Genomic DNA, 19,721 nt, shown 5'->3' with positions numbered 1-19,721 from the left:
GCAATACACGTCTTGCATACTATTGATTACATGAGAATGAGCTCTATTTATAGAGACTCACAAAGATCACTGGATTAGAACTCTAAGAGTAGCCATGCAAGGGATACTGGACAATAGAGTGTATTACAGAAAAGACAAAGTAACGTAATCTAGATAGAGACTGCGGTAGATAGAGACTGCGGTTGATGATTGCTGATGAAGCGGCTTGACTGCGGTGGCATGTTGGAGGCTGCGGTAGCTGAAGTTCAAGAGGGTCACATTTTATGATTCAACAATTTCCCCTAAGTGACGTCTTTAACTTTTGATCAAGTTTCAAGTTTAAGAAACTTGATCATAATCCACCAAAACTTCCTGATGTTCTCCTACCAGTTGATTCTTCTAAGAATCTCGAACTTGACCTCTGCAGTGGTGTGCTTGGATTTTTCAACTATGTTTCGGCAGATGTCAAGTTGCTTCCTGGTGAGACGATGCATGGCAGTCATAGGAATGAAGTATTTGACATTATCTGTCTTCCTTTTGAAAATGACTCCAAGTTCAGGATAGTTGGTTGCCCCCAAAGATCGTTCTTCATAGCCTTCGGTGCGGGGTAAAGTGGTGGCAGATCGACTATCTTGGAAATGGTGGGGTGGATGTCTGCGTCAATCTTGGCAAAGGCGCAGACTGTTTCCTTCAAGAAAGTACTAGCCCTTTCAAGTGCAATCTTCATCTTCGGGTGCTTCTCAGACTTGTGTTGAAACACCTTAGCGATGAGAAAGACTTCTTTAGGGTTCATACATGGAAAATCAGCCTGGGTGCTGACGTAATCGTCTTCCCTTCTGGTCAGAGTGTACTGTATGAAATCAGCCTTCATAAACTTCCGAATTTTATAGTTCATGACTGCGGATGATCTATCGTTAGACCATATGTTTTCAACGGGAGAGGCGTGCTTAGCATAGAATTGACTAAGTCTCTCAAATTCCATTGGCAGTCTTTTGGCGTCTGGAAGGCTACGGTCGAACTGCTCAAATACAGTGAAGTATCTGGTATTGGGAGAGATTGGGACATCCCAGTATCTATCTGAATGGGGTTCCACATAGGTGAGGTGTGGAATATAGTCATCATCAAGCAGTCTTTGGTGAGGATTGACCAAAGAATTATCAAGGACTCATCCATGATAGTGTCAAAACCGCATAATCTCCAAACTTCTTCAGCTAGTTTGGCTGCCTTCCAATCTCTTTTCCTTTGAGTGGTGGCAGGGGAGTCATTTGAACTCGGAGAAGACATATACTTCACAAGGTTTTGAAGTGATGGGGAGTCTCTAGTTTTTCTGGAGTGTTTTCTGCTTGAAGTGGAGAATTGTGAGGTGGAGTGTGATGAGATGGTTGCGGTGAAGGTTGTGGTATGGGAACTTTTTCAGTAGAGATAGGGGGAGTTTGATTTTGTGAGATGGAGTGGTTAGAGTGATGGACTCCTTCTTCACTTCCCCCTCTTGAGGAGTTCAGACCCGGAGCCTCCTCAAGCCATTGACAAAGGCCATCAACTTTGGCATACACCTCTGGAATTAAGCTTTGAAGGCTTCGGCCAATTGTTGATTATTTGGAATGGAGGGGTTGAAGAGTAGTCTATGGATATCCTTGGTAAGATGAAGGATTTTGGGACCATGGAAGTTTGTAGATTGGGATCTCTGCAGACAGTTGATAGTAGTTTGAAGGACGGAAATTGCGGACTCATAGGCAGTGTGAGTTTTCGCAATCAGTTTTTCAGAGTGAGAAGCTGGATCCGCATTGGCTGCTTGGAGATCTGTCTTGATTGCGGTTACCTCAGAGATGAGGCGTTCCGCAACAACCATAAATTCTTTGTGGTCAACTTGACGATTATTGTCAAGAGACCAGATCCCCATTTCGACCTTTAGAGAGATACGCTCAACAACCATTCTCTCTTGTGTTTCGAGGCATTCAATCCGTTCAATAAAGGACTGTGGTCCAGGAATATCTTCTGGTTGCGGTTCAGTTGGCTTGACCGCAGCAAGGATTTGATCAACCTTGGCCCGAAGACTTAGAAATTCCTTCCTGGTTACCACATTCTTCTTCTTCTTCTTCTTCTTCTTCTTCTTCTTCGTCTTCTTCTTCGTCTTCTTCTTCTTCTCTTTGGGCTTAGAAGTTGAGTGATGAGAACCACTGGATTCTTCGTCTTCATCTAAAATCATGAGGTCGTCATCAGAAGGAGAGGGTTTGTTTACCTCTTGTAGTTCAGCATCATCAAAACCGAAAGTAGGAGCAGAGCTCACTTCAATTTCGGGTCCTTCATCTTGTGAACCTTCAGCAGTGGGAATGGGAGGAGCTATGGAGACATGTTGGTCAGTAGAGGCTTCCTGAGTCTTGTGGAAGGTTTTAACCATTTCTTTCATCCAATCTTGAACTTTAAGTATGGTGGCTACGATATTGGAATTGTTAATGGCATCTGCCCAATACTTAGCCACTGCTTGTATTTCTTGTTCCTTTAGTTTCTGTTGTTTGATTTGCTGATCCTTGCGAGCTTTGAATGCCCTACGAAAAGCGGCATATTTCTTTGCTTCAGCCTCGTTTGAAGGTTGATACTTGCTCCAAGAATCACTAGAGTTATCACCGTCAACTCCTTGTAATCGCACCAAGGCGTCCCTTGGGTTCACGGATCCTTGCACATTTGTGCTCACCTTGCCTAAACCACCTGTTTTTAATGAAAGCAGAGTAGGATTTCCTGAGCTTCCTTGGTCTCCTTGAACCGTGGTCAAGTTTGGCCTCGACTCAGTTCTGGCATGGACGGAAGAAGTGCCCTGTGGTTGGGAATGTGTTTGAAGTGTTTGGGTGACATTCAATAGGATGGAGTTCAACTCCTCAGGTGAAAAAATATGCGGTCGGGAAGCCCTAGAGACTTTAGGCCGAGAACCAGTATTATCCCCTTGGGATTGAACTGAGGGGAGTGTCCTCGTTGTTGTGAATCAGACTCACTTTCTGAGTCTGAAAGAAAGTAGATGGTAGTTTCGAATGGATGTGCAGGCATCCCAAGGACTACCGGAGCTTGTAGAGAGGCTGAGGTATCGGTCCGATCATGCATTTGGCTAGATGGATTAGTTTTGCGTTTTTTTAGAATTGATATGGGTTGGTTATCCTCATCTGAATCACTGCTGGAGTCACGATGACTTGGTTCCACAGTTGTGATTACGGGTGGTGTTTTTTCTTTTCTTTGAAGGTTTGGAGGGTTTGGAAGCATCCTTTTTTAGGAGTTCTAGATTTCTTTGTGTTGCGGGGGGGCATGAAGGCTATAAACTTCGTGTTTACGTCTTTGGGAATGAGAGACATTAAAGAGAGTTGTAGAGGAAGGGACTGCGGTACGTTCAGGGTTTATGACTGCGGATGGAAGAGGCGGGGTAGGAAGGTATGGATCAATACCTTCCGTAGCCTCAATGTAGTCTGAGACATCAGCAGTCTCAAGATCCAGAGAAGAAAGCATATGGACAGGAAGTCTGCGGATTGGACCAAAAACTGATTGATCAGAAGAAGAATTGTACATTTTTAGGTCCTTGGTGACGAAGAAGTTGATGTCACCGCCCGTCTCTATCCCTGCGTCCGCATGTAAGTTAGAAATGAAGAGGGACTAGAACCTAGCAAAGGTCAGTTCGATTGGGTTCTGCCTTGGGCTCTCTTTGGGAATGTGTTGTAGAAATTCATCGCAAAGGATTTGTCCATAGTTCACATCGTGGCCTGTGAAGATGCTCCAAACGAGTTCCAATAGCTTGAGTTCGATGTTATCCGTGCCTCCGGTTCTGCCGGACAGACTGTGGATTATGAAGTGGCACACGAACTACAAGACCACAAACAATTGGTTCTTCTTGAATTTGCCAATTCCTTTGATCTTTTTCTGATAACCCATTTGATAGAGTGCCGATGTGATGTCCGCCATTGATGGGGTGAAAATCTTGATGGAGGGACGAACAAGGAGGTTAATGGCGGTGAGGAATTTTTCTTTGGACAGAATAACCAAAGAATCATTGATTAGGTTTAGATGAACTTCTTGGGGGTTATCAAGTGGGCGATAGGCGGACAAGGCACATTTGAAGAGGGTTGAAATTGGGACAACATCTGTGAAAGAATCGAATGGTCCAAACAAAGGGTGATTCTTTAAGAACTTGATCATAAGTTTTGTGGGAGCATTGTAAGAAGGTTGATCTTCGAAGATGGCTCTGAAATTGCTTGAAGCAATTGTGGGAGAATCTGGACCAGTTGGGTTCACTGATCCAGTGGCCTTGGATTGTTTCTTTGAGACACCGGATTTCACCATTGTTATGTGTTTGAGAAAGCTTGAAGAATGCAGAAGAGGATGGAAGGTTTAGAGAGCATAAACTTTTCTTTGTGGAGAAGAAAGGGGTTTTATAGTGACTCAATGAAGCAGGAAACATTTTTGACCTAAGTGAAATTGCGTAAAAACGTTTGGGTTTATCTTTTGAATTAGCATCTTTAATCTCAACCACATATTGACAAAAGAGGGATAAAGACTGAATTTGGGATTAACCAGAAAAGGGACTCTGCATTTAATGAAATGTCAAATTTTGTATCACGTCTTATGAACGTGTGGTGGGGGTGAGATTAATCCGTTGGATAATGGGGAAGTTGTGATGGATGTGATGGTTTGGGGTAATAGGAAAAGACATAATAAAAGGATTTGATTTGGAAAATCTTTATTTTGTCATCATACCTAAAATAGGTCTGACACAAGGTTTTAGAAGAAAAGAATGTGATAGTTTCTCAAAGGAATGTTATTTATTTAATGTGTTATTTAATGAAGGATCATTAAATAGCACACTATGTTTTTTTTCACAAGAATGAACCGTCTGAAAATCAATTAATGTGACTGCTGATGGACACATCATTGCGGATGGCACTTTAGCATTACGGATTACTGCCGTGGGAGAAACTGAGAAGAGCATTTGTTCAAAGAGTTAGTAATAACAAGCAAGAAAGACCCGTGAAAGATAGATATAATATATGGTTGCGGTAAATAGACTGCGGTACACATGATATTCCAAAACCATCTATTATCAATGACTTTCAGTCAGGACCACAATGGAGACCAAGAAGGTCTACGGTACCTATCAATTCAAGAAGAATTGAGGGTCCGGATTCATCATTCCTAACATTTGTAAGAATGCATTGAGTTAGGTAGAGTCAAGTGCTTTTGTAAATACATCAGCAATCTATTCAGGAGTAGGGACAAAGATGAGTTCGATATTACCTTTCAGAATATGGTCTTTGATGAAGTGATACCGTAGTTCAATATGTTTCGTCTTGGAGTGTTGAATAGGATTATGAGAGATCGCTATGGCACTTTCAGAATCACAGTAGATTGGTATCTGCAACATTCTGTATCTGTAGTCTAACAGTTGTGTCTTCATCCATAGAACTTGGGAACGACAACTGGCTGCGGCCACATATTCAGCTTCTACGGTAGACAATGAAACACAACTTTGTTTTCTTGAGGACCAGTTGACGAGTCTACCTCCCAAAAATTGACATCCACCAGATGTACTTTTTCGATCAAGTTTGCATCCGACATGATCTGCATCGGTAAATGCTTGCAGACTGAACTCATTGCCTGCTGGGTACCATAGACCAAGAGATTTGCTTCCTTTCAGGTACGGGAGAATTTGTTTGCCTGTGGTCATATGTGACACTTTTGGGTCAGCCTGATACCTTGCACATACACCAATTGCAAAAACAATGTCTGGTCGGCTTGCGGTGAGGTACATTAAAGAGCCAATGATACCTCTATAAGTCTTGTGATCCACAGATTCGCCAGAGGGATCAGAAGATATCTTATAACCGAAAGCCATAGGGACCTTAGCCGAGGAGGAGTTGTCCATAGAGTATTTTTTCAATAGTTCAGTGGTGTATTTCTCTTGATGAATGAATATCCCTTACTGAATTTGATTGACTTGAAGACCTAGAAAGAAATTAATCTCTCTATTCATGCTCATTTGAAATTTCTTTGTCATGAGCTTAGAAAATTAATCTTCCATTTCTTGATCAGTTGATTCGAAGATGATATCATCCACGTATATTTATACACGCATAAGGTGGTTACCATTTGCTTTTCTAAATAATGTGGGATCAATCACTCTTCTTTTGTAGCATGAAGAGACTAGAAATTCAGAATACCAAGCTCTAGGGGCTTGCTTCAGATTGTAGACTGCCTTTTGAAGCTTGTAGCAATGGTCAGGGAATTCAATACTTTCAAAGTAGGGAGGTTGCTGAAGATAAACTGTTGGGTCTATTGAGTTGCGTCATGGGCTCGGTCCAAAGCAAAGTTTGAATGCCGGTATTGGGCCTGTCCAGCCGTGCATTATTTTCTATTAGGGTTTAGTATATAAGTTGCATGCATGCAGACTTAGATGTTATCGCTTTCATTGTTTTATTTCACATCGTTTGTAAACCCTAGCTCGCCTCTACAGTGGAAGTTCTTCATCGAGCTCTGTTGAGGCGTGACTCAGTTTTGAATCATAAGCATAAGTTTGATTCTATTCTGTGTTCTTACTCGTATTAATCTTAAACTGTTTTATTACTTTTATTGCTCTTGTGAAAGATCTAATCGATCTAAGAGTTTTTGCACTCATCAATTGGTATCAGAGCAGGAGACTGTGTAATCCATACACACCTCTTCTGTCGAAGAAGTTCATAGGGTTTTAATTCCGCATTGATTGATATTTATTGAGTCGTCACTCTTTATTGGCGTATCTCATTAATTGTTAATCTAACCTACACGAAAAATTACAAGTCTGATCTTTTACAGGTTATCGATCAAAAGTATTCACAATGTCTATGGACGATTCACAAACCAATCCAATCAATATCTCCAACAGCATAGGGTCTACAACAAGAATACCGATCTTGTATACGCCAGACTATGAAGTATGGACGCATCACTTTGAAGACTACGTGATTGGATCGGAGGACAATGGGTATTTAATATGGGAAGCAATCACTTCAGGCCCATTCGCTCACTCAAGCACATTAAAGATTATTAAAACACAGAAAGAATAAAATCAGCTTGTCAATGACGTCAAAGACATTCCTCAGGATGAAAAAGAGAATTTTCAGTGCAACATCAAAGCTCTACGGATGATAAGGTTTGCGCTACAATCGGATACGTTTCGTTTAGTGAGTTATTGTGCTACAGCTAAGGAGATCTGGGATTGATTGAAGGAATTATATTCCACAGATGAAGATCTGGAACACTCTATCCAAACTCTCTTGTTATCTGAGTTGGTGACTTTAAGCAAAAGCCTGATGAAAAACTTGTCCAAACTTTCGATCGTTTCAATCATCTTTTGAGTAAGATGATAAAGCATGGAATTGAAAGAAAGGTAATATAACAAAAGGTTGACTTCATGAAGGGTCTCAGACCTGAATGGATGGCTGTTCTGTCAACTGTTAAAGCTCATGAATAGTTCAAGGCTTACTCTCTGGAAAAACTTGTGGGTATTTTAAAATCCCATGAGAATGCCTTATCAAAGGAAACGAATGTGGTCTCTGGTCTGGGTTATTTAGCTCTTGTCTCCATAGGAAAGAGTTCGGTTGAAGAAGAACAGGAATTAGATCTTGCAGATTTTGATCTAACCGGCGAAGAATACGCCATGATGGTGTCAAATCCCAGAAAATTCATTAAGAAGAAATTCGCAGCCAACAAGAACCGAAACTGGCAGGGAAGTTATAGCGCCGAAAGGATCAAGGAGGAACCGAAGATGGGGTCAAAGTCCGAAGAGTCAAAGAAGGAAGCTAAAGTTGGAGGAGACTCATGATTCGATTGTCATTACTGTGGAGGAAAAAATCATTTTGCTAAAGACTGCATGTTGAGAAAGAAAGAATAAAAGACAAACGAAGAAGATGAGAAAGCGAGCCTCCTGAGAAGATTGAAGGAAATAAAGAAAAGAAAGTCTGCTGTTAATAACTCTACCATGAATGCTTTAATTGTGCAAGGTTCAAATAACAATGATGATTTTGGTGGTGTGGAGGTCTGGTCCACAGATTCTAAGGATGATGAAGTTAGGAAGCCTACTCACGGAAAAGTTATGATGGAAAAAGTAGAACAGGAAATGGGAAGATGCTTTGCAGTGACCGAGGGAGTGCCCCAAATGAGAGGATACACAACTGATGGGGGGAGTTGAAGAAGATAGAGAGCGAGAGGACAAATGTTTTGCTGCCAAGCATGTTAGTACTCAGATCAACAAATGTGATGAGTTGATCAAAAAGGTACAAAATATTCTTGCTTCTCTAAAAATACCAGCTAATAATTATGAAAAGGAGTTAAATAATTTAAAGTCAAAATTCTCAAGCATAAGTAGCAGTCTCACCCAAACCCGTGTCACGAATTCTAACCTAACTGATCAAATCAGCAGGATTTTTCAAAGAGTGAGGAACGAAGAATGTGGATCGAGCAGAAGGAAAAGGAGTTAATTAGATCTAAAGATGATTCTATTTATTTGCAGAGAGACAATCTTAAACTTCTTAAACAGAGAAATGTTTTTTGTTTAATTGCTAAGAGACACTATTTTAACATCACTCAGTTGCATCTTGATTGTGAAATAGGGAAGAAAATACATCTTATGATCTTACCTTTCCTTGAAGTAAAGGAGGATGAAATCGATGTCGAAGCATACAACTGTGAAAGTGTCGTATCTTCTGAAGAAGTGTCTCCAACATATAAAATAGGTCTGGAAAAAATTGCGTCCTACATAAAGTCCAAGGACCACAAGGACATACTCAAAAATCTGTTAGATGAAAATGATAGATTGAAATTGAGAGCCGAAACTATACAAAAATTTGACTCCTTGAATGCCAATTTAAGTTCAGAAAACAAAATTGATGCTGAAAATACATCTAAACTTAATGAGGATGATGATATGAGTGAAATTTCTATAGAAGATTTGGTAGACTGTTCTGAATTAGCCAAAAACGAACCCAAGTCCCGTAAGAACCTAATTTCTGAAAACTCTGTTGAGTATGCTCGTTCCTCTATCGACAAGTCTAAAGTTCTCAAAGCTAAAGCTGTTGTGTAGCAAAAGGTTCAGACTACCCCAAATCAAGTCTACACTGTACAGGGAGTCACTCCACAACAAACTGTAGAGTTAACTGCTATGGTAGAAGAAGACAATGCAAGTGGATGTGATGAATTCTTCTGGTCGGCCCCAATAGACAACGCAGATGAGACAAAGGGTCTTTCTCAGAAAACATCATGGAGGCTGAAAGGTAAATATATACCTAGACCACTAAATGAGCCTACAAAGTACGATGTACCGAGCACAAGTGGAACTAAACCCTCTTTGGATGAACCGATGCAAACCACGAATGATACTTCATCAACAAAGAGTGAATGTTGTGCTCATGCTTCTAAAAGAAAGGCTAACATTCATAGAAATCCAAAACAGGTAGATGATCAAAAACATCAAAGAAATATGAGATATAAGAAGAATCTCTCCGAAAGAACGCGATTTTAGAACTCTTAGAATCCTGATTTTTTAAGGATTGAAAGGAAGTCTAAACATGAAGAAAACTCAAGAAACCAGAAGAACTGTTACGATACCAACCGAAAGGAAGGTTTCGGTCCTTCAACAGATAGGAACCGAAAGGGTAGTTTCGTTCCCTCGACTAAATACAACCGAAAGAGCGGTTTCGGTCCATCATCCATCAACAATCTAAAGAGCGGTTTCGGTCCATCATCCATCAACAAGCGAAAGAGCGGTTTCGATCCCTCATCCTACAACAACCGAAAGAGCGGTTTTGGTCCCTCATCCTACAACAACCGAAAGAATGGTTTCAGTCCCTCATCCCATGGAAAACGAAATAGCAATTTCGGTCCTCATGCCTGCAAGTCTGATCAACAAAATCGAGGATCTAGTTTCTCTTCTAAATCTGATTCTCTAAATTCCAGTTCCTCAGCCAAAAACCCTAGTCCTCCTAAATCAACAAAAATTAAAGTTTTCACCATTAAAAGAAATGATGAAACAACTTTCATTAAACGTACATATATGGTTGATATTTCTCTTACTATCCCCTGTCCTGTAAAAGGCTCACAAGGACCCAAGAAACTTTGGGTTCCTAAATCTACTTAATTTTTTGCAGGTTATTCGTGACGAGCAGTTTGACGAAGAATGGTACATCGATAGTGGCTGCTCGCGTCACATGATAGGAAGGAAGGAGGAACTAAGAGATTTTCGTTCTCTCAAAGATGGTGGTATTGTAAAATATGGTAACAACTCTTTTGGAACTATCAAAGACTATGGAATGATCACTAATGGCGAGTTCTCCATAAGGAAGGTTGCATATGTTGAAGGGCTCCAACACAACCTCATCAGCGTATCACAGCTGGTGGTTGGTATCGGATTAAAAGTGTCATTCGACGATGAAGGCTCAGAAATTGTCGAAAAGGGCTCGAACAACATTCTGTTGAAATCAAAATGAAAAGGGAAAATGTATCCTTTGAATCTCAATCCTATAAGAGGTAAACCAGCAGTCTGCTTACTCACAAAGGCTCACTCCGATGAAAGATGGTTATGGCACAGAAGACTCTCTCATCTGAACTTCAAGGACATCAACAAGTTGGTCTTGGGTGATCACGTTCGAGGTCTACCAGTTCTAAAATTCGATAAAGAACATCTCTGTGCAGCATGTGAAATGGGAAAGTAGAGTCGACAGATTCATCCTTCTATTATCAATACTAAGGTGATAGAACCACTGGAATTACTGCACATTGATCTATGTGGTCCTTCGTCCATCGAAAGCATTGGGGGAAACAAATACATTCTGGTTATTGTGGACGACTTCTCGAGGTTTACATGGATTTTCTTTCTCAAGCAAAAGTCTGAAGCTACTCCTAAGCTCAAACTCTTCATTAAACAGATCGAGACGCAAGTAAGAAAGGTAGTTCGTAATATAAGGAGCGACAATAGCCTGGAATTCAAGAACAAAGACTTTGAAGGTTTTCTTGCTGAAAAGGGGACGACTCACAATTTCTCAGCTCCCTATACTCCACAGCAAAACGACATTGTTGAAAGGAGAAATCGATCCCTGTGCGAAGTTGCTCACACCATGTTATGCTTCGCGTCCTTGCCATTATATTTCTGGGCTGATGCAATAGCGGCTGCATGTAATACTCAGAATCGATCATACTTGAATAAACGGTTCTCAATTACTCCTTACGAGATCCTGAACAATCAAAAACCTAACGTGAAATTCTTTCATGTGTTTGGTTCCAGATGTTTCATTTTCAACTCCAAAGAGAATTGAAACAAGTTCGATGTCAAGGCAGATGAAGGAATTTTCTTAGGCTACTCCCTGAACTCCAAGGCGTATAGATTTCTCAATAAACGCTCGAAGAAAATTGAAGAAACATACTATGTCACTTTTGACGATAGTGATGTTAAGAAGATAAAAGCAACAGAAGATGCATCACAAGACATATTTCCAAAGAATGGTTAGGTTACTATCTCAATCTCGAATCTTTTCGACCAATTCATGCTATTGTTTGATGAGCCTCAAAAAGCGATTGACTCTGAATCAACTGCAAAAGACAACAAAGTTGATAATCTGAAACAAGTTATAGACGATGCTGCAAAGAAGATGGCTGAAGATCAATCCAAAGACACTAATGGCACAGACGCAAGCGAACCTTCTGGTGACCATCCTACTGTTCAGTGGGAGGGTTCCTCTACTCATCATGATCAAGGTCCTTCATTGCAGGGGGAGAATTCATCGCCAAATACATCAAGCTCTACTGAAATTCCAGCCGATGAAGGGATACAAATGCTGGTCCTGAGCAAGAAATGCTCGTCGAGGGGGAGAATACCAATATTGGTGATGATGACATTATGTTTGAACTAGAGGAAGAAGTCGATGCTGAATTGGATCCTATCTATGATCCAAAGTTTCCTCCACTTCTCAAATGGACCAAAGATCATCCTCAAACTCAAATTATTGGGAATCCTCAGAAAAAGTGTTAACTCGCTCTCAAATCAAAGCGAAACAGGCAGCACTTTTTTTCAAAAGTAGAGTTCTGCATGTTCAATTCATTCGTTTGTAAAATTGAACCAAAGACTGTTAACTCAGCTCTTGATCATTCAGATTGGGTTCAAGCCATGTAGGATGAGTTAAATGAATTTGAACAAAACAAGGTATGGCGACTTATTCCAACTCCAAAGGATGCTTCGGTTGTCGGTCTCAAATGGGTATTTAGAAACAAGATGGACAAAGAAAGGAATGTCATTCGTAACAAAGCAAGACTAGTGGTCAAAGGATATTGTCAGGAAGAAGGAATTGATTATGAAGAAACCTTCGCTCCCGTGGCAATATTGGAATCTGTTCGTATTTTTCTTGCATACGCTGCTCACAAGAACTTTGAAGTCTATCAAATGGACGTCAAATGTGCTTTCTTCAACAGTGAACTTGAAGAAACCGTATATGTTGAGCAACCGCCAGGATTCGTGAACGAGAAGTATCCCGATCATTGTTATATCCTTGACAAAGCATTTTTGGCCTCAAACAAGCTCCCAGAGCTTGGTATGAAACTCTCACACGCTTCTTAAAAATGTCTAAATTCAAACATGGTTCGGTTGACCCAACCTTCTTTCATAAGCGAGAAGGTAACCACCATATGATAGTCCAAATTTATGTTGATGACATCATCTTTGGTTCCACGAATCCTAGCTTAACAGATGAATTCAGAAAGTTGATGGAAACTAAATTTGAGATGAGCTCAATGGGTCCAATTAACTTTTTTCTTGGATTGAACATAAGACAGGGACCCGAAGGCATCTTTATTAATCAGGAAGCATATACCAAGACTCTGCTAACCAAGTCTGGAATGATGGGAGATTCTAAAGTAAAAGTACCTATGGCTTTTGGAACTAAACTCACACCATCATTGGAGAAACCAACAGCTGATACAACACTCTATCGACAGATGATTGGATCTCTGATGTATCTCACAGCCAGTAGACCTGACATCATGTTCTCTGTCTATTATTGTGCACGATTTCAAGCCAACCCACGAGAACCTCATATTCAAGCCATGAAGAACATCTTTCGCTATCTGAAGCGAACCTCCTCTCTCGTCCTATGGTATCCAGCCAACTCCGGATTCTTCGTTCAAGCATTTTCAGATGCTGATCTGGGTGGATGTGGATTGGATCGTAAAAGCACCACAGGAGGATGTCAATTTCTGGACGGAAAATTAGTCAGTTGGCAATCAAAGAAACAAACATGTGTTTCGTTATCTGCTACAGAAGCCGAATACATTGCTGCAGCATCTTGTACATCTCAAGTCGTATGGATACAAAGTCAACTCCAGGATTATGGCTTAAACATGAAGAAAATCCCACTATATTGTGACTCTGAAAGCGCAATCAGGATTTGTCACAACCCAGTGCAACACTCCAAGACTAAGCATATAGCACTGAGATATCATTTCATCAAGGATCACGTCGAAGACGGTAACATGGAAATTCACTTCGTCAAAACGACTGATCAACTGGCAGACATATTCACAAAGGCCTTACCTGAAGCAAGCTTCAATAAGATTCTACAAGGCCTTGGAATGATGCAAGTCGAGTCTGTACCGAAATTGCCTTGGCTCTCATAAAGGTGACAAGCGAAATGGCGCAAACCGAAATGAACCGAACGTTCGGTCTATTTCGGGATCGGTCTATTTCGGGTGAAGTTCTACCATGAACCGAAATGAACCGAGCGTTCGGTCTATTTCGGGTTCGGTCTCTCTTAACTCGTTCATTTTCTTAAGGCATTTCAATTGTTTTCTTGTGTACAATTTTTCATTACGTCTTTTCTCCTTATAAAATTCCAAAATTATTTTTTTTATCTTGCTTTCATGAAATTCCAAAAATATTTTTCTTTTTGTTCAAATACTTCAAAACACAAAAATATTTTTTTTAATGTTTTTTTTTTGCGTTTTTGTTTAAGTGTGATTCTCGATGGCAAAGCTAAGGTATGTTAATGGGTTTATTAGTTAGGAGTCCCCAGAAGCATGCTGTTGTATGTAGACTCAAGCCTCAACTGATTTTGAGTGAAGCCTTAATAACATGATCAATACCAATCATGTTTTCCCAATCCACGCTATCAAGTTCACTCTGATCATGAGCTACCTTACTCTATTCAAACTGAGTTTAGAGTTTTCTGCTTGGTCCTTCTTTTCTTTCAAAAGCAGAGGTACATTCACTTCTTATACCATCTCCATCACCTTTCTCCATTACAATTCATATCATCAATATAACTCCTGAGACTCTCAGTTTTAACCACTGAGGTTTATGGTTATACCAAGTCTGTGTTCATGATCTTACTTTCATGCCACTATGCACTAAGTGAAACCCAAAATTCAACACCACTAATGAAATCTCTTTTTCTTTTTGAGTGATTTTTTGAGAAATTCTTGATGCACCGTGATATCAATCCAATTTACTTCCCCAAAGGTAAGCCCTTTGGAGATGCACACGATACTCCTGTCATGTTGCCATCATGGTTATCTGAACAAGATGTTGATTATTACACCAAAAAGTTCGAGCAAACTGGGTTCACAGGAGGAATAAACTACTACCGTTCTATGGACCTAAACTGGGAACTGGAAGCACCATGGACATATGCTAAAGTAAGTGTACCAGTGAAATTCATTGTTGGGGAGTTAGATTTGGTGTATCATAACCCATGGGTCAAGGAATACATAAATGGTGGTGGATTCAAGAAATATGTGCCTTTGTTGGATGAAGTTGTGGTGATCCAAGGTGCAACTCATTTCATCACTCAAGAAACACTAGACAAGGTCAACAAACACATTTATGACTTCCTCCAGAAGTTCTAACATCCCTTAATGTTCTGATTTAGGCGAGAGATTCCATGGACAAGTGTAGAATGAAAGGAAACATTGATTGTTGTCATTTACTTTATAGTTTATGCACTGTCTTGAGAAGCCTATACTTGTATTTAAACACCAATGAGTCAAAGGCTGCATAAAAGAAAAATATTATGCTAATGTAACACAGTTTAGTGCAACACTTTCAGGTTGCATATTTGACAGAAACATATTGCTATGCAAAAAAAAAAAAAGATGATGGATTACTTTTTCAGCTCATAACTTTCAGCAATGTGACAGTTTCAGCCCATTTTTCAAAAAAGTTTGCATATTTGAGGGCTGGTGAACAATTTTGGATTTTTTAATGCACATATTTTTTCGTGAACAGAAAAATAAAGATTGCATCAAGTCTTGGCGGTTTAGAAAGTCGTTTTTCGTGATAACGTCAAATTTTCACGACTTTTTCGGATTTTATACTTCATTGTGTATATCATTTTGTCACGGGGGAGCACGATAATTCTTTATCCATTCAAGATCATTCTCATGACCATTTGAAGGCTTTATAATCACGCTTTTTATTATAAATCGGGGGAGAATTTGGTATGACCATTCGAAATTGGATTGTGATTTTTCAAATTTGAAGATTTTTGATAAAGCTTGTGGTAGAATTTCTTTTACAGTGGAAGTTCTTCATCGAGCTCTGCTAAAGCTTTTACAGAGAAGTATCCTTTACAGCGGAAGTTCTTTATCAAGCTCTGCTAAGGACTTGTTATATCTCTGACTTCTAGTATTTTCTCGATCAAGTGGCATTACGAATCTTAAAGTTTGGGTTGTTACATGGTATTTTTTGATGGCTTATATCATTAGATTATTTGAAGATCATTGTGACTTGGAGGGGGAGCTCTTCAAAGACAAGAAGTGATTCGGTTTCTTTGTTCTGAAATGGGTTTTTATGGCGGGCTTGGTTTTCATGAAGATTTTTTTTTGGGATTACATTCAAAAATAAAGTTTAAAGACATTACGTCAGTGCTTGATTTATATATCCTAGAGCCCGTGTTTGAAGACTATTGAAGAATCAAGATTTGTGGATTTCTTCATCTATTCCTCGTTGCAAGATCTTTTTATTCCCTAGATGCTTGTTTTGGAAATTAAAGCATTGTCATCCATTCCATACTTTGAGGGGGAGATTGTAGGGTTTCAAAGTACTCCATGGATGATGGCAATGGTCCCCTTTGATGAATTGTAGGTTAAAATCCCAAGACTTGTCTTTTCCCTATAAATAGTCCTGTATTATTCATTACTAGGGTTAAGAGTGAGGAAAAATGTAGCCGCCACGTTGTGAGGTTTCTTATGTAGTGTTAGATTCTTTAGTCTATGCTGAAAGTGTAATTTATTCCTCATGTTTTGAATAAATCGAGTGATCATTCGACATATGTTCTTTGTTTGTGTTTTTTCTTATTTTCTGCATCTTGTTCATCAAATCACAATTAGGGTTTTAATCCTAACATAAACCTCTTCTTTCAATTCCCCATTGAGAAAAACACTCTTAACATCCATTTGGTGTACCTTGATGTTTTGTGGGCAGCATATGCTAAAAAGATTCGGATGGCTTCCATTCTAGCCACCGGAGCATATGTTTCATCGTAGTCAACACCTTCCAGTTGACTGTACCTCTTTGCAACCAGTCTTGCCTTATTTCTGATAACCGCACCAGATTCATGTAACTTGTTCTTGAACACCCATATTGTTCCAACAATAGTATGGCCTTGAGGTATGGGAACGAATTGCCACACTTTGTTCCTTTTGAATTTTCCAATTCTTCTTGCATTGCAGAAATCCAATCCAGTTCCAATAATGTTTCTTTGATGGATCGTGGCTTGACTGCGGACATAAATGTTGTGTAGTGACAATGATCAGATAAATCCTTGGCAGATCGAGTCTGGATACCTGCGGATGGGTTGCCAATAATTTGAACTGGAGGGTGATCCTTTTTCCATACATGTAGACGAGGCATCAGATGATCAACAGCTGCGGTAGAAGGAATGTCCTCAATATCAGAAGTTTCTTCGGTTGGAAATGGCAGTTCCCCTTGGATTTGAGAACATCCTGCAGAATCATCTTGGCTTGCTGGAGCGAGAATGACATTTTCTTCAGTAGTTTGGAGAGGTTCCCCCTGGATTGCTGATGGGAGTTCCTCTGGAACCTGAGAAGGTTCCCCCTGGACTGCTGATGGGAGAGTAATGATCCTTGAATCGGTTCTAGTGTCAATGTTCTCTATGAGTTCATCATCTGAATCCGAAGATACGTTTGACGATAATGATTTTCTGAGGATAGGAACTTGATCATCATCAACTACTGGAACCTCGATGGTTGTTGTTTGATTCGGATTTTCTTGAGTAGTTTGGAGAGTTTCCCCCTAGATTGCTGATGGGAGTTCCTATGGAACCTGAGAAGGTTCCCCCTGGACTGCTGATGGGAGAGTAATGATCCTTGAATCGATTCTCGTGTCAATGTTCTCTGTGAGTTCATCATCCGAATCCGAATATATGTTTGATGGTAATGATTTTCTGAGGATAGGAACATGAGCATCATCAAGTACTGGAACCTTGATGGTTGTTATTTGATCTGGAGTAGAGATTTCCCCCTCAACTGGAGAGGTGAAAGTATTGAGAGATGCTACTTCGGATAGAGATGGACCAGAAACATCAGTGTGTTGTTGTTGATCAGCCGGTGACACAGGAACTTCAGATAGTTTTGTCGTTTCAACAGGATCGAAAATATCATCATAATTGACTTCAACCAGATTTAGAGGACCTGAAGAAGCAGGAATGTCACTTTCCATGATTGCGGTGGTTTCAGTAGATGGAGGGGCGTTGCGAATGTAAGAGTCATCGAATTTTAGGTCGAAGCTTTCAATGATCAGTCGTGTACGTCTGATGAGTACTCGGTAAGCAACCTTGTTCGTAGAGTAGCCAAGAAAGATGCCTTCATCAAACTTCGGTGCAAATTTGTTGAGCTGATCTCTATTGTTGATCACAAAACATCTACACCTAAAGATATGAAAGAAGCGAACATTTGGTTTTCGGTTGTTGAGGTCCTCATATGGTATCTTATTGAGGTGTTTGCACACAATGCTTTGGTTTTGAACAAGGCATTCGGTTGCTACAGCTTCAGCCCATAAGTAAAGAGGAAGATGTGCGAAGTTGAGCATGGATCTGGCTGCTTCGACTAGAGTACGGTTCCTTGTCTCTACTACTACACTTTGTTGGGGTGTATAAGGAGCTGAAAAGTTGTGAGAGATACCTTTTGACACCAAGAAGTTGTTGAGAGGATGATTAGTGAATTCAGTTCCATTATCACTGCGGATGCGTCTTACTTGCAGCTTGATCTGAAGTTCTATTTCTTTGATGAAGTTGATGAGAATTTGCGGTGTTTCGGATTTGAGTCTGAGGAAGAAAACCCATGTGAATCGAGTGAAGTCATCTACTATAACCAGTATATACTTTTTATGATGGAGACTGGCTACGGTTGATGGACCGTAGAGATCAATGTGCAGAAGCTCAAGTGGTTCAGATATAGCATAGTAAATCACCATGGGGTGACTTGCTTTGGACTGCTTACCGCATTCACAAGCAGGACATAGAGTGTCATTGTTGAACTTTAGAATAGGTAGTCCTCTGAACAGCTCTCCAGTGACTAAGGTGTTGATGTATCTGAAGTTGAGATGAGCGAGCTTGCGGTGCCATAGCCAAATGACTTCAGATACAGCTTTGGAAAGGAAACCCAGCTGCGGTTTGCCAATGATGAGAGAAACATCCAGGGGATACATGGTACCCTCGGATCGTGACTTGATCAAGCAGGTGCTACTATCACTTGTCATTACGTAAAAAAATTGATCATCACATTCAACTCGATGGTCTGCCTTACATAGTTGGCCAACACTGATGAGATTGTGTTTGAGGCTTTCTACATAAGCAACCTTTTGAATTGAGAAGTTCCCCGTAGTGAGTACACCGTAACCTCAGATGATTCCATTCGCATTGTTTCCGAATGTAACATTTCCGTCATTGCAAATAGGCCTAAAATCCCGAACGTATTCTAACCTTCCGGTCATGTGCAAGGAGCAGACACTGTCAATTAACCATTCATCTTCTTGTTCCTCCTTGCACAAAGCCTGAGAATTACACGGTTAGTTTACGCATCCAAACTAGTTTGGAGCCTAGAACAACAGGTGAGTTTTTGAGTGATGCATGAACTGAGGTTGAAGGGACTGGTTTCGTGTCAACTTTTAAACCTAGTCCTCGGTGTTTGTGAAATTTTGGAGTGTTGTGTGTTTTTGTAGAGTTATGAGGTTTCTAATTTTGACAACTACACTGACACTCATAGGTTGAGATTTTGTCTTTTGTTCTGACACCACGTTTGGTCAGCGGTCTAAAGGAAGAGTTGTTTGGCTTTTGACTAGACCGAGGTTGAAAAGATCTGACATGAGTGTTGTCATTTTTCTGAAAAGTTTGTTTTGAAATAGGTTTAGCACGTGTAAATATTTGTGTCCTTTTTGTTGGATTTGGTAAAATACCCTTCCATTTGTAATAATTTTGACGTGACTTTATATGTGTTGGAGTGGGTAGAATACCTTTCCATTTCGGATCATCTGAGGAATAGATTTGAAAAACACCATTTTGAAAAGACTTTGAACTCTTTTGAATTGAGTCAGATGAATTAGGAATGACTGTTGAAACTGTACATTCCTTTTTGGATGTTTTCTTGGGAGTAGGGTTTTTTGAAAAATAGTGAGAGAAAACAATTTTTTCTAGACTTTTGCATTTTTGAGATCTAACATGCCTTTTGTTTTTTGAAAA

At 40.1% G+C, this 19,721-nt stretch overlaps 1 protein-coding gene across 1 annotated transcript; it reads left to right on the top strand.

The window, feature by feature from the left end:
• Window positions 1-12,897: 12,897 nt before the first annotated feature.
• Window positions 12,898-14,871, top strand: LOC111902884 (uncharacterized). The gene is made up of 3 exons (XM_023898693.1): window positions 12,898-12,983; window positions 13,980-14,004; window positions 14,440-14,871. Exons 1-3 carry the CDS (start codon window positions 12,898-12,900, stop codon window positions 14,869-14,871), a joined length of 543 nt encoding a protein of 180 aa, XP_023754461.1.
• Window positions 14,872-19,721: the final 4,850 nt, after the last annotated feature.

The sequence above is a fragment of the Lactuca sativa genome, chromosome 7 (assembly GCF_002870075.4).
Source record: "Lactuca sativa cultivar Salinas chromosome 7, Lsat_Salinas_v11, whole genome shotgun sequence".
Taxonomy (NCBI): Eukaryota; Viridiplantae; Streptophyta; class Magnoliopsida; order Asterales; family Asteraceae; genus Lactuca; species Lactuca sativa.
This window is presented reverse-complemented; position numbering and strand designations above follow the sequence as displayed.

Excerpts from the sequence above, each read along its gene's own strand:
- LOC111902884 (XM_023898693.1), top strand. The coding sequence starts at position 12,898 with ATGGCTTTTGGAACTAAACTCACACCATCATTGGAGAAACCAACAGCT. Across the intron at positions 12,984-13,979 it reads CAGATGATTGGATCTCTGAT|TGTGATTCTCGATGGCAAAG; the intron begins GTATCTCACAGC and ends TTTTTGTTTAAG. Across the intron at positions 14,005-14,439 it reads TTCTCGATGGCAAAGCTAAG|AAATTCTTGATGCACCGTGA; the intron begins GTATGTTAATGG and ends TGATTTTTTGAG.